The sequence below is a fragment of the Macrobrachium rosenbergii genome, chromosome 5, assembly GCF_040412425.1.
Source record: "Macrobrachium rosenbergii isolate ZJJX-2024 chromosome 5, ASM4041242v1, whole genome shotgun sequence".
NCBI lineage: Eukaryota > Metazoa > Arthropoda > Malacostraca > Decapoda > Palaemonidae > Macrobrachium > Macrobrachium rosenbergii.
The window spans coordinates 46011541-46024484 of record NC_089745.1 but is presented as its reverse complement, the minus strand read 5'-3'; the positions used below and the strand labels follow the sequence as shown (position 1 = coordinate 46024484).

Below are 12944 nucleotides of genomic sequence, written 5' to 3'. Positions count from 1 at the left end.
AAACATTGAGAATAAATGTTACCTACAGATCCAGTAATTATTGGCCTTATTCTATTATTAATTTAACATGCTGACCCTGGATATCTCTATTTGTATATTGTAAATTCACAGTGCATGAAAAGGAATTGGTTGTAGGTTAATTGAAATGGAATTTTTTCTTATTCTGTTAACTAATTTTTGTCATGGTATTTTTTTGTAATTTTGTCTTGTACACTTTATGCCATTTAGTGGCATAATGTGATTTTTATGAAACTGCTATCTATTGCATTTTTTCAAGATCTATTAATAGTGTTGTAAAAGTAGTAATTTTTTATACAAAAGCATGCTTAAATCTGCTATGGAAAAGTGTTTTTTCTTGAATGATTTCACTTGAGAAATAATTGCAGCTGCTACAGATCACACACCAGGTCTTTGCATGGCCTTGTCATTCCTCAGTACCCTGGAATGCTGTCAGATTTTTATGTAGTTGATAAGCACCACTTTAGGATTCATGCGGTCTAACTTGATGCATTTGATCTCCTCGTGTTACTTTATATGAAAACATCACCTGCAAGCAAGTCTTTCTTCTTGCAGTATTACAGTAAATACAATTCACTTTACTCACAAGAATTCACATATATATATATCTGGAAATAATATTGGCACCCTGGAATTAGTGACAGATAAAAGGCCTGCTTGATCAGGTACTGTACATGGTTTCTGCTTTCTATTTTGCTTTCTTTTGTTTTTCTAGTTTACATTCTGGTATTTTACCCTTAGTAAATTTATAAACACTTGTAGCACAAGTTTTGAGTGATAATTTCCATCATAACCAATACCAGAAGCTCCAAATATACTAAATACTGCACTCAACAGGAACACCAGAAAACACTTAAGATAAATTACTTGTTCTTACAGAAAGGCACTTGAAAATTGAAAGGTGGAAACTTGGGAAACAAACTTGGGCAAAAGAACACTGCCTGTTTCAGTTCAGATGTAAACAAAAATGCTCACTCAGTGGAGATGAAAAAGAATAGCAAGGGGAAAAGGATAAAACAGTTTTAAACTAAAGGCTTTTGGGAATCCTGCAGTAAAGAATAATTAGGGAATTCAGCTCAGCTGGTGATTGATGGGTGCCCAAGGCTTGCATATGCAACATAAATTGGGCTATTACCATTCTTCCTCTATCTTTTGTACAAAATACTTAAGTGCCATGTTTGGGGCATTCAAAGACCATGAATGTGGGCAGAAATGAGCAATGGGGATTACCCTTACATATAACTGGCATTGATCAATATCTGTATATAGTATATGTTTATATTATGTTGTAACACAAAATCTAGTGATTTCAGTAAGCCAGCTGCATCTTGATGTATCATGCAAGAAATTCTGTAGTGATGAGACATTTTTTATGAAGTAACTATCTTTTTGTACATCATAATATTTGTCTGCTAAACATCTAGGCTTTATTAAAGAATTTTTGTTGTTTTTTAAGGTGATTTTATTTTGATATGTTAAGGTTTTGCTCGAAACACAAGTTTAGGAAGCAAGTCAGTTAAAGAAATTTTGTCAGAATCTCCACCATTTTCAGTTAACCGGGGTAGAAAGTGTTTAAAGAGCTGTTATTTTATAAGTAAAATCTAAACTTTATCAGTAGAAAAGACGAATCCTTTGAGCCAGTCCTGTGAAAGCTAATTGAGTTAGCTTAGTGGTCTGGTTAAACTACTGTTCTTAATACATACTGTACAGTGTAATATTATTGGAACGTACAAGGTAGTAGTGCTTGTGCTCTACAAAAGATTTTATCCTTGACTCTGCAAGGAAACTTTCAGCTTTCTTGTAAACTAAGTTGGATAGAATTTGCTGTAATATTGTACTTGATCATTTTAAAATTATGGAAAAATATTGGTTGTACCACTGTCAGTTGAATAGATATCCCTAGAATATCCTGTGAAAGCAAGATAAACACTCCACACGTTTTTGTCATTTTTAAGTGAATACTGTACTGTATTATATGTAAATTAAAAAAAAAATCAGCACACAAAAGTTAATTTTCCAGGTATTTCATTTATTCTTGAATATGTAAGTACTGTATAGAAGGATATCCCTGAAGTCTTCTCTGCTCAGATGTTGAGTTAGGTATCTCAACTATCAACAAATAACTTGGGCAGGCTTTTGTGCGGCAAAACTCATCACTGTGCAGTACTTTTAGACTTTATAATGATTTGCTTTGTGAACAGTATTCAGTATTGCTGAACACTAAATGGTATTTTTATAACTTCAGAGGTCTGGTTAAACAAATCATTTATAACTAACTAATAACTGATTATGAGTTTGCAAGCTTTTGCAAAGCAAATAAAATGTTTTCCAAATGATTTGTAAAATTTATTCTGTCTGAAGGGTATCTATAATAGACTGACTTGCTTGCTTTGTAGTTTAACCCTTTGCAAAATGTCTAGGATCTCTACTCTGTTGTTTTAACCTTAAAGAATGGGAACTGATTTTTTAAAAATTTCTACTAAGATGCTTAACATTGTATGATGTTTCAGTCCAATAACTAGAAGGTCATTGTGGAACTTCAGTTTTATTTGATGGCTGCTACCCTTAAAATTTTATAGGATATTGCTGGATGTTTGGTGAGGAATCAAAAACCATACACCACATAGCAAGAATTAGGTATTACTAAGATCTTCATAGTTTTTGGAGATTTGCCATCCTGAGCGCCCAAAACTCATTTCCACATTGTAATCCGTTCACTTCCGGTCATTGCAGAAACCTCTCACTGTACCAAACCTTTGGTAATATTTAGGTTATGTTACTTTTTTGCACTGGAGGTTACCAGTTGTTATCGTGGCACAGTTGCAATCCTCTTTGAAGTTGGCTAATTTGATGAGCAGAAATGATTTTGTCATGTGAAGTAATCATTTGTTAAATGGTACTTTCCCTCTTAATCATCAGTTTTCTAGTTTATACCTTGGAGGAGTGGACAGGCAATTCCCCAGGTTCTTAAATATTCATGAAGCTCATTAAAACATTTTTTCATATGTTAGAATGTCTAAGAATGAGTCACCAGAATTGAGAACATGCCATACAAAAGGTGCTGATGTTCAATCTGAGGCTGAGAAAAGTCTATTTCAGGGTTTGGAAAGCCCATGTTTGTTAAAAGGAATTTCACTGTAAATTTTGAGTGATTTTAGTACTAAACATTTTGTACTCTACTTTAGTGTAAGAATTAAATCAAATTGAGTGTAATAATTTTTGTAGATACTGCTTTTGTTAGTCTTGGTATAATTTGCTAGGCTGTTTGAGTCTCAAAAAATAAATATAATACAGTAATGGCTGGTTATATGATATGGTGAGTAAACACTAAAAAATAAAAAGATTTTCTCTTTACTCTGGTTCTTGGTAAGATTACTATACATCATGATCTACCTGTGTATATAGTTTCACATTACTTTTGTATTTAATTATTCAAGTATTGTATGCTTCATAATCTGTGTACATAGTCCATGTACAGTACTTAACACAGAGTTGGAAAGCTGCCTGTGGGAATCACTGTTCCATAGAAGTAAAGGCAGTCCCCGGTTTACGACGGGTCTGGCTTACGACATTCCGAGGTTACGACGCTTTTCAAATATATTCATCAGAAATTATTTACTGGGTTACGACGCATTTTCTGGGGTTACGACACGTCGTAGCCGATCCGACGGAAGAAATATGGCTCTAAAACGGCAGGATAATCAAAATTGGAGTTTTTATTTTATGAAAAACTCAATAAAAATGCAGTTTACATCGTTTTCAATACACCCAAAGCATTAAAAGTAAGGTTTTCTTAGGATTTTTTACGATTTTTGGTTTACGACGCGGCGTAAAAACGGAACCCCGTCGTAAACTGGGGACTGCCTGTATTATGATCATTTAGGAGTAAGATAAATGCTACAGACTATTTTATTTTAAGTACGTCATTGTCTTCTCTAAATTTTTCAGTCACTTTACGTTGCATTATTTCAAGAAATTGATGTACAACATACTGGAATTAGTAATTCACCAAGAGGTATGCAGGACACTGGGCACTGCTTTTTGATACATTTTAGGGTTGGTTCTAGCTTCCTTTTAAAGTGGGTTTTAAACTGAGGTGTTTACTGTTCTCACTATATGTAAAATATTAATGACTATTTTAGGTTCAGTGTGCCATCTATGGTATGGCCTTGTAAGCAAGACTTGATGGAAACACTTTAGTAAAACTATAGCTAGAACACTGATTCATTTGTAATTTTCCCAGTGTACAATAATGGCTTTGATTCATTAATCAGATGTATTTTATATGACCTATTAGTTATGAAAGAAATTATGAAATTCACTTTAATGCCTTTAGTATTTTAGCAAATTTTACTTCGATAATTAATCAATTATACAATACTTGGAGGAAAGCCTTAGGAACTTATTCGCAATTTTTTTTTTATGTACCATAAGCTGACAAGAAATACTCTTTCAGGTTCATCATCAAAGACAGAGAATCATTTTTCACTCCTTCCCAGAGAAGCCAAATCGTATGGGAGATACTCCTGAGGGTTCGCTATACTGAAACTGAGCTGGGTATGGCTTAACTGTTGAATTTTTTCCAATGAGCAGTACATGTGAATTACTATTTTTGTTAATTGTTATGATAGGACAAAAAATTAGTGGAAAGTAGTGCATACATCTGTGTAGGTTTAATTTCCCATATACAGTATTGCAGATTTGGTTTGTTTTACTGTTAGAAGACAGAAGCAGACAAACTTTTTGCTCAGTAGTTGGTGTTCTGAAGTAGTGAAACACATTACTGTAAAAGTAAAAATAATGGTGAATAAAATTAAGGTTAATACTGTATATATTTTGCACAAGGACAAGGAATACTTCTTAAAAGATTTCAGTAGCATGTTTGAAATCATTGCTGGAACATGGGATTTTTCAGTGTTTGTTACAAAGTATTGCATTGTATAAATATTTTTGGCACTGGGTAGTCAGTTCTGAGAGGTAAGCCTTTTGACTCAGAAACACCATCTCAGGGCTACAGTAGAGGCCAGCCACAAGATAATTAAGTCCGGAAGTTTGAGTTTAGATGTTCATACATATCATCTTCAGTAATCCAGGGAAAGTGTTCATTTTTACAGATTTAATTTTGTTTTATGGTACTGTAATTTAATTTTTGATTTATCCTTAGTATATGATGATATAAATGTTTCAGTTTTGGCAAATACTCTCTTACCTTTGCAACTTCAGTATGACCCATGTTGGCCTTATTTAAGACAATTATATGTATTAAGCCTGCAGTTTGGTATGCTGCCTATATTTAGAATAGATTTCTTAAGTGTTTGGGTATATAAATGGCTTAAATTATGAAAATTTGATTTGGGTACTGTAGTGTACACGAGAATTTATAGCTGTTAGCCATTAACTATTTCTGAGTTCGACCTGTGTCACCCGGTGAAATTACCATTAAGCAGTAGTTTCTAGGTATTAGTATTGCTAAAAATACCAGAGAAAAAAGCTATCAGGAATGCTGGGGTTACTACCCCCAGATCGATCATCTATAATCAAATAGACGTCGGTATAAATAAGGGTGAGTGAATATTGCCACTGCCACAGACCTCTGCTCTGTAGACATCCCAATGTCAAAAACCCCGGAAAGTGAGGAGCCGACCCAAAGCCAGCACTCACCGTCCCGCTAACCGACGACCCCAGCGCCATCTGTACACATTCCATTCTAGCACGCGTTTATCTTATCACGCTTTTCTTGTGCTCTTGGGATTTTGTGCCTTATTTTCGGATTTATCATGTCTTCCGAGGATTTCACTGCTACTAAGTTAAGTACCATCTTCTTGTGGGGTTTTATAGTTATGGAGGATTTTATTTAATCCATAATTCAATATTATATGGTTGAATAATATCAGGCGTTCCTCTGCGTTTGTCTTGCCTCAGTCATTTTGACCTTGGGGGATGCCTTAGCGGCGCGATTCTGCGGGTGTCTCACTTGGTCATTCATATCTCCTTTTCGTATTCTAATATTATACCCCTTCAGGAAGTTCCTTTTGGACGGTTTGTTCTTCCGTCGCAGGGGAGGTGGTGCCAATATTGTCAGATATTTAATTTTTGGGGAGGCTTCCCCCTCTCGTTTTTGATTCATTATTTTCCCTTTCTTTTGTTGGCACCTTCCTCTCACGTTGGAAGAATACATCCTCCAAGGTGGTGCTGTCTCGCTGTCGGTTTATCTGATATATTAAGTGATGGATGACATGTATATTTCTGGATTAAATTGTCTTGGGCTTGGCGTCAGGAGCGGCCATTTTGGTTGCCCGCTTCCTGTTCGTTGCGAGCTGTTAGGCTATTTCCTTAGCACAAGTTCTTATTAAAATTTTGTATGTATATGATATTATTTACGTTTATTTATATTGTTTTGGTTAACTTTTAGCAGTACTTAGTCAGTGTTATTGGGTTTCTAGCCTAGCCCTCTCATCTACATCGGGGGGTTAGGCTAATTATGTTAGGCGTATTTCATGTGACTCATCTCCCTTCTCTCCCGACCATGTCGTTTCGAGGCTTGGAGGGAGGCGTGGGTTGGTTGAGGGAGTTCCCCATTCCTTGGTTCCATCCGACCGTACCGTTTGGTTGATGGGTGTCCTTAGGCATCTGAGACCCCCCCCCTCCCTTTTCCCCTCCCACCCTTCCTCTGTTCTGGTATTTTTGTCCAGTCCAGTTGATTTGGGAGGTAGGTTAGTATAGGAGGGGGTCTCCTCAGTATGTAGCCTATTACCGCCCAGTCTCTCGGTTGTTGGGTGACCATCTTCGCGGGAATTTCTCTCCCCCCCCTCCCTCCCTCTTGCCCTTCTCCCAGTCAAAGTCTTGATGTCGGGGAAGGGTGGAGAGTCATAGATTGTTGAAGTTCTCATGTTATTAGCCTAACTTCCCTTACCCTTTAGATAACATTTGGCCGGTGTCTTTAGTTTCTCCCTGCGTGTGGGAAGTCGGTCCCCAGGACCGGCGCCCCGTGGGGAGTTTCTATCGGTGTCCGGGGGATTTTCCCATCCACCTGGCCACTTCTGCTCGACCCCGCCGTTTTGTTATTCCCTCCCTGCTCTTTAGCGTGTGATCTCCTCCCCGCGTGTGGGACGTCGGTCTCTTTCGACCGTCACCCCATGGGGAGTCTAGACCGGCGTCCAGATAGGTGTCTCCCACCCTTCTGGCCTCCGCGTTAAGGTTTCAGCCACTTAGCTAGTGTCCCGTTTGTTCGCTTTCCTCCGGGTTAGCTAGAACTCCGTACACAAGTCCAGGGTTTCTGTCCTACTTTCGCTGGTTCCGTTCCGCCGGTTTTTCGGATCTCCCGTTGCCCTCTTGCCCGTTTCCACTCCGGTGGGTTTGGTTCTCAGTCGGTTGGCGCTATTCACTACCCGGTCTCCGCTACATGCACGGGAGCCGTTTTAGTAGTGAGTTCACCTCTCCGCCTCCTCCGCTGTTACCAATGGCGGGAGTAGCAGGAGGTCTGAGGTATCCGGACCGGAATGTCATAACCAGCTATGTACTGCTGTTCACACATATTTGTTAACCATTATGTATCGCTACCGGACTCCGGCAGTATTTGTTTTTCATTTATTTCATGTTAATTACTATGTTGCATGATCTTAGGTTAAGGTGTACTATATCCGGCGGATTAACTCCGGCGGTCCTTAACTTATCTAGTCATGTATTATATATATTATCTTTATTCAGCCGGGTTACTCCGGCAGGTTCTGTCTTATTGATAAGCATGTACCATCACCTACACTAGTTTAAGGCTTCTATCTCCGCCGGTTCTACTCCGGCGTGCCTTAAGCTAGCATACTCATGTACTGTCTCCACTTACAGATGGTACGCTGTCAGGAGACCGGGTGCACCGCAGTTCTGCACCAACCTTACGGCCACGTAGTCTTCCGTTCCCACTCCGGCTGTGCAGTCCGGGTGGGGGACTTGGTCGTTTGGCACCCGCATGGATGTGAAGTATGCTACGCTCTGTATGAGCAGGTTTTGGATGAGTTGGTAAGCTTCAAGTCCACTGCCTTTAGTTTACTCGACTACATTGCTTATTTTGTTGAATATAACATTCTTGACCACATACCTTATGATTGTTGATTATACAAGTATGGTGTCTGGTTTAGTAAGCCCTCGTTTTCTTTCAGGCCGACCGCACTTCCCGGGATTCTTCGCTGTCAACTCCGAAGGCTTGGGTTAGCGGGTTTGGGAGGAACGTCCCGTTGGGGAAGCCTTATGTTCTTTCAGAGATTATATGCAATCTCCTCTACCCCGGCGCCCGGATCTCTGCTGCTGTCCCTGCGGATGTCGCCGCCCCCTTAATCGAGCAGATCCGGGAGGAGACGCAACCCTCCCAAGATGACAATCTATGCAGGGAAGTGACCGAAGAAGTGGCTGCCATCAACCTCGATCTGGAACCGATGCACGTAGAACCGGACCAGGTGGTAGGTAGGGAGGTAAGTGAGGCAGGGGGAGCGAGCTCCCTTTTTAACTCCCCTTCTTCTTCCGTACCATCCTTTCAGGGGTTCCAGAAGTCTTCCTACCTTGAGGACAGATCAAGATCGACTGTCCCCAAGGTGAAGACCTTGAAGTCAAGGGCTACAAGTCCTCTTCCTCACGTAAGGCTACTCCTCTACCTCCTTCGAAGTCACGGGCGTCTAGTCCGGTGGCTTCAACAAGCAAGGCTACTCCCCCTGTCAAGGGGTCGAGATCAAGGGCAGCTAAGGCGAGGCCCCCAGCCTGCTTTTGACCCTGAGACTTTTGCAGAACTGCTTCTGCAAAAGTTTAACAAGGAAGTAGACGTTAAGTTGAGTAAGCTCTCCTCTGAGCTGGCCTCGGGCCTGAGGACCTCCGATGAACATTGGAGGTCCTTAACTCAGAGGATCCAGAGCCAGGAGAGTGTGCTCTCCGGGTTCGTGCGCTCCGGGAGTCCGGCGCTGTCTCACCCCATTCCGGATGCCTCCACCCTTCCTCCCTTTGATAAGGGAAATCCTTGGCGTTTGGCTCTTCATGCTCCCCAGCATGAAGATACCCTTACAATTGAGGGTTTAGGAACACGCAGGTTGGAAGAGCTGGAGTTCTTCCCACCCGACCTGGTGCCTCCCTACCCAGGCTACGCCAGATTGACGGAGGAGGCTTGGATTAGGTCGGACAGGGTCCCCATGGAAACTGTCATCTTTCCAAGGGACCAGGCTCAGTCTGCCTTGCTGCGCACTCTGACGGAGTGGGAGGCAGATAACACCAAGCTGACTCCCTTCAAAGGGAACTTTACGATGTTCTCTTTGGGGGATAAAGTCCCAACCCCCTGCATGTCTAAGGTGGCCTTAGTGACCGCTCAGGCATGCATAGAGGGTAAGCCGCTGCCTCAGCTCCGGGAGACAGATCCCACTTCACTGGTCTTCCCCGGAGATTCAGAATTTTGGTCGGGTGCTCCTGCTACATTCACGGTGGGCAGACTCGACCCGGACTGCGCTTCGACTTTATTCAGTGAGCAGCTTCCTAAGATCCCGGAGGCTCTTCTGAAGACAGAGTTCGAGGCCAGATGCAGACTGAGTCGGTCTATGAATTCCCTGTGCCTAACGGAAGCTACGGCGGTGATCTCTGAGGATCCGCTCTTCCAAGTCCTGACGAAATCTCTGTTGGCGGGATTTCAATCAGATCTGTTTGACTTTATGGTGGCGCGAATGAACTGCCGCAAACACATCTTTGCGGACGCCACCATAAGGCACGAGCCCAATAGGCTCATGAAAAGCTCTTTCTGGGGGGCTAATACCTTCCCCGAGAGCGAGGTGGACAGTGTCCTGGCAGAGGCAACCAGGGCAAACCAGAGTCTCCGCTCCCGCTGGGGTCTTCCCGCCAAGAGGAAGGCTCCCGACTCCGCCGGATCTCACAATAGGCCAGGGAAACGCCATAGAAAGTTCAAGAGACCACAGACTCAGACCATTATGCAGGCTGTACCCGTCTCCCAGATCGGTCAGCCTTCAACCTCGAAGGCCCAGCCTCAACAATACGTGCTGATGCAACCTGCTCAGCATTCCCTTGCTTCCCGAACCTTCGTCACGTCTCCGGCGTTCAATCCCTCGTATGAGAGCCAGGGGTCGTTTCGGGGTTTTAACCGGAACGCAAGGGGAAGCAGAGCAAGAGCCTCCTTCAGGGGCAAGGCTGCATTGCGTTCCCTCTCTCGGGGGAGAGGAGGCCGGGGCAGAGGAAGCAAGCCCTCCCCCTCCCAATGAGCCTCTTCAGGTAGGCGGGAGGCTATATCTTTTTCGGGACCAGTGGACCTTCAGCCCGTGGGCCCACAGCATAGTCTCCAAAGGTCTGGGGTGGAGTTGGATCAAGGACCCTCCCCCGCTAGTCAGGTTCCATCAGCCTCCATCCAAAGCCCTACAGGACTTTGCAAGGGAACTGCTTCAAAAGAGGGCTATAAAGAAAGTGAGACACCTGAAATTTCAAGGCAGACTGTTCAGCGTTCCGAAGAAAGGCTCCAGTCAGCAAAGAGTAATCTTAGACTTGTCTCGTCTCAATCTTTACATTCAATGCGACAAATTTCGCATGCTTACAATCTTGCAGGTGCGGACCCTACTTCCCCGTGGAGCCGTCACCACCTCTATAGATCTTTCAGACGCATACTATCACGTCCCGATTGCGAGAAACTTCTCTCCTTACCTAGGATTCAAACTAGGAAAACAAGCCTACTCATTCAGAGTCATGCCATTCGGGCTCAACATAGCGCCCAGAATTTTCACCAAGCTGGCAGAAACAGTAGTGCAGCAGTTGCAGTCCCAGGGGATCATGTTAGCCGCATACCTGGACGACTGGATAATTTGGGCATCCAACGCCGAGGAATGCCGGAGAGCTACAGCCATAGTGACCGAGTTTCTGGAGTCCCTGGGCTTCCAGATAAACAGGGAGAAATCCCGCCTAGTTCCGGAGGCTCGGTTTCAGTGGCTAGGCATCCAGTGGGACCTAGACTCACACAAACTGTCTCTTCCGCCAGCCAAAAGGAGGGAAATAGCCAAAGCCACCAGGCAGTTCCTCAAATGCAGGAAAGCCTCTTGCCGGACTCAGGAAAGAGTCCTGGGTTCTCTTCAGTTCGCATCTGTCACAGATCTGCTTCTGAAAGCCAAACTGAAAGACATAAACAGAGTGTGGCGGAGACGAGCCAATATAAAGCTTAGAGACAAGGTGTCATTAATTCCGCTAGTGTTGAAGAAAAGACTCCGGCTGTGGTCCACAGTCAAAAGTCTTTCTAAGTCAGTACCCCTCCAATTTCCTCCTCCATCTCTAGTGATCCACACAGACGCTTCTTTAAGCGGCTGGGGAGGATATTCCCACCACAAAAAAGTTCAAGGTACATGGTCCACAATGTTCCGCCAGTTCCATATCAACATTCTAGAAGCAATGGCAGTGTTTCTAACTCTGAAAAAACTTCGTCCACCCAGACAGGTTCATATCAGGCTGGTTCTGGACAGTGCAGTAGTGGTGCATTGTATAAAGAGGGGGGGCTCCAAATCGAGCCGGATCAATCAGGTGTTGATAGCCATTTTCTCCCTGGCAAAAAAGCACAATTGGCACCTGTCAGCCACCCATCTAGCAGGAGTCCGGAATGTCATTGCAGACTCTCTATCCAGGACAACTCCGCTGGAGTCGGAATGGTCCCTGGACAGAACTTCATTCGAGTGGATTCGCCGTCAGGTTCCAGGTCTTCAGGTAGACTTGTTTGCCACGGAGAGCAACCACAAACTTCCATGTTATGTTGCTCCCAATCTGGACCCTCTGGCTCACTCCACAGATGCAATGTCAATAGATTGGAACATATGGCAGAAAATCTATCTGTTTCCACCAATAAACCTGCTGATGAAAGTTTTGCACAAGCTCAGGTCATTCAAAGGTCAGGTGGCCCTGGTAGCACCCAACTGGCCGAAGAGCAGTTGGTTTCCTCTTCTTCTGGAGTTGAAGCTCCGGTGTATTCAAATACCCAGGCCACAGCTGACCCAAATAGTACAAACTCGGACTGTGTCAGCTTCCTCAAGAATTCTAAATGCCCTGGCTCTGTGGACTTCATGAAATTCGCTGCTCAGAGAGGTGCAGATATTGATCCTGTCAATACACTGTTTTTGGAATCAGATAATAGGGAATCTACTCTCAGACAGTATGATTCAGCAGTTAAAAAGTTAGCAGCATTCCTGAAAGAATCTGAAGCTCAAGTCATGACCACGAATTTAGCAATATCATTCTTCAGGTCATTGTTTGAAAAGGGTCTGGCTTCAACCACTATTACCACAGCAAAGTCAGCCTTAAAAAAGGTATTTTTACATGGCTTCAATATTGACTTAACAGATTCATACTTTTCATCAATCCCTAGAGCATGCGCTCGTCTGAGACCAGCAATCCGTCCACACCCGGTTTCTTGGTTCCTTAATGACGTTCTGAAATTAGCATCGGACACTGATAATGATCAGTGTCCATATTTAAATCTGTTAAGAAAGACATTGTTCTTAATTAGCCTAGCTTCAGGTGCCAGGATTTCTGAACTGTCCGCCCTCTCTAGAGGTACGAATCATATTGATTTCCTCCCGTCAGGAGAAGTTCTTCTTTCTCCAGATCAAAGATTTTTAGCTAAAAACGAAGACCCTCAGGATAGGTGGTCCCCTTGGAAGGTTATCCCCCTTCCACAGGATCCATCCTTATGTCCAGTCACTATCCTAAGGGCTTATTTACAGAGAACTTCTCAGGTTTTGTCTGGCCCTCTTTTTATCAGGGAAAAAGGAGGAACACTTTCCTTAAAGGCCATCAGACAACAGATCCTTTATTTCATTAAACAAGCTAACCCGGATTCAGTACCTAAGGTTCATGATATCCGTGCAGTGACCACCTCCACTAATTATTTTCATAATATGAATTTTGAAGATCTTAAAAAG

At 42.8% G+C, this 12944-nt stretch overlaps 1 protein-coding gene across 6 annotated transcripts in view; it reads left to right on the top strand.

The window, feature by feature from the left end:
* The window catches only part of LOC136838739 (anoctamin-4), a 228983-nt gene that overhangs the window by 130507 nt on the left and 85532 nt on the right, over positions 1–12944 (top strand). For all 6 annotated transcript variants that reach the window (XM_067104191.1, XM_067104189.1, XM_067104187.1 and 3 more), the window contains one exon: positions 4475–4575. In XM_067104191.1, coding sequence (XP_066960292.1) covers positions 4475–4575 — 101 coding nt within the window. The remainder of the gene's footprint in view (positions 1–4474; positions 4576–12944) is intronic.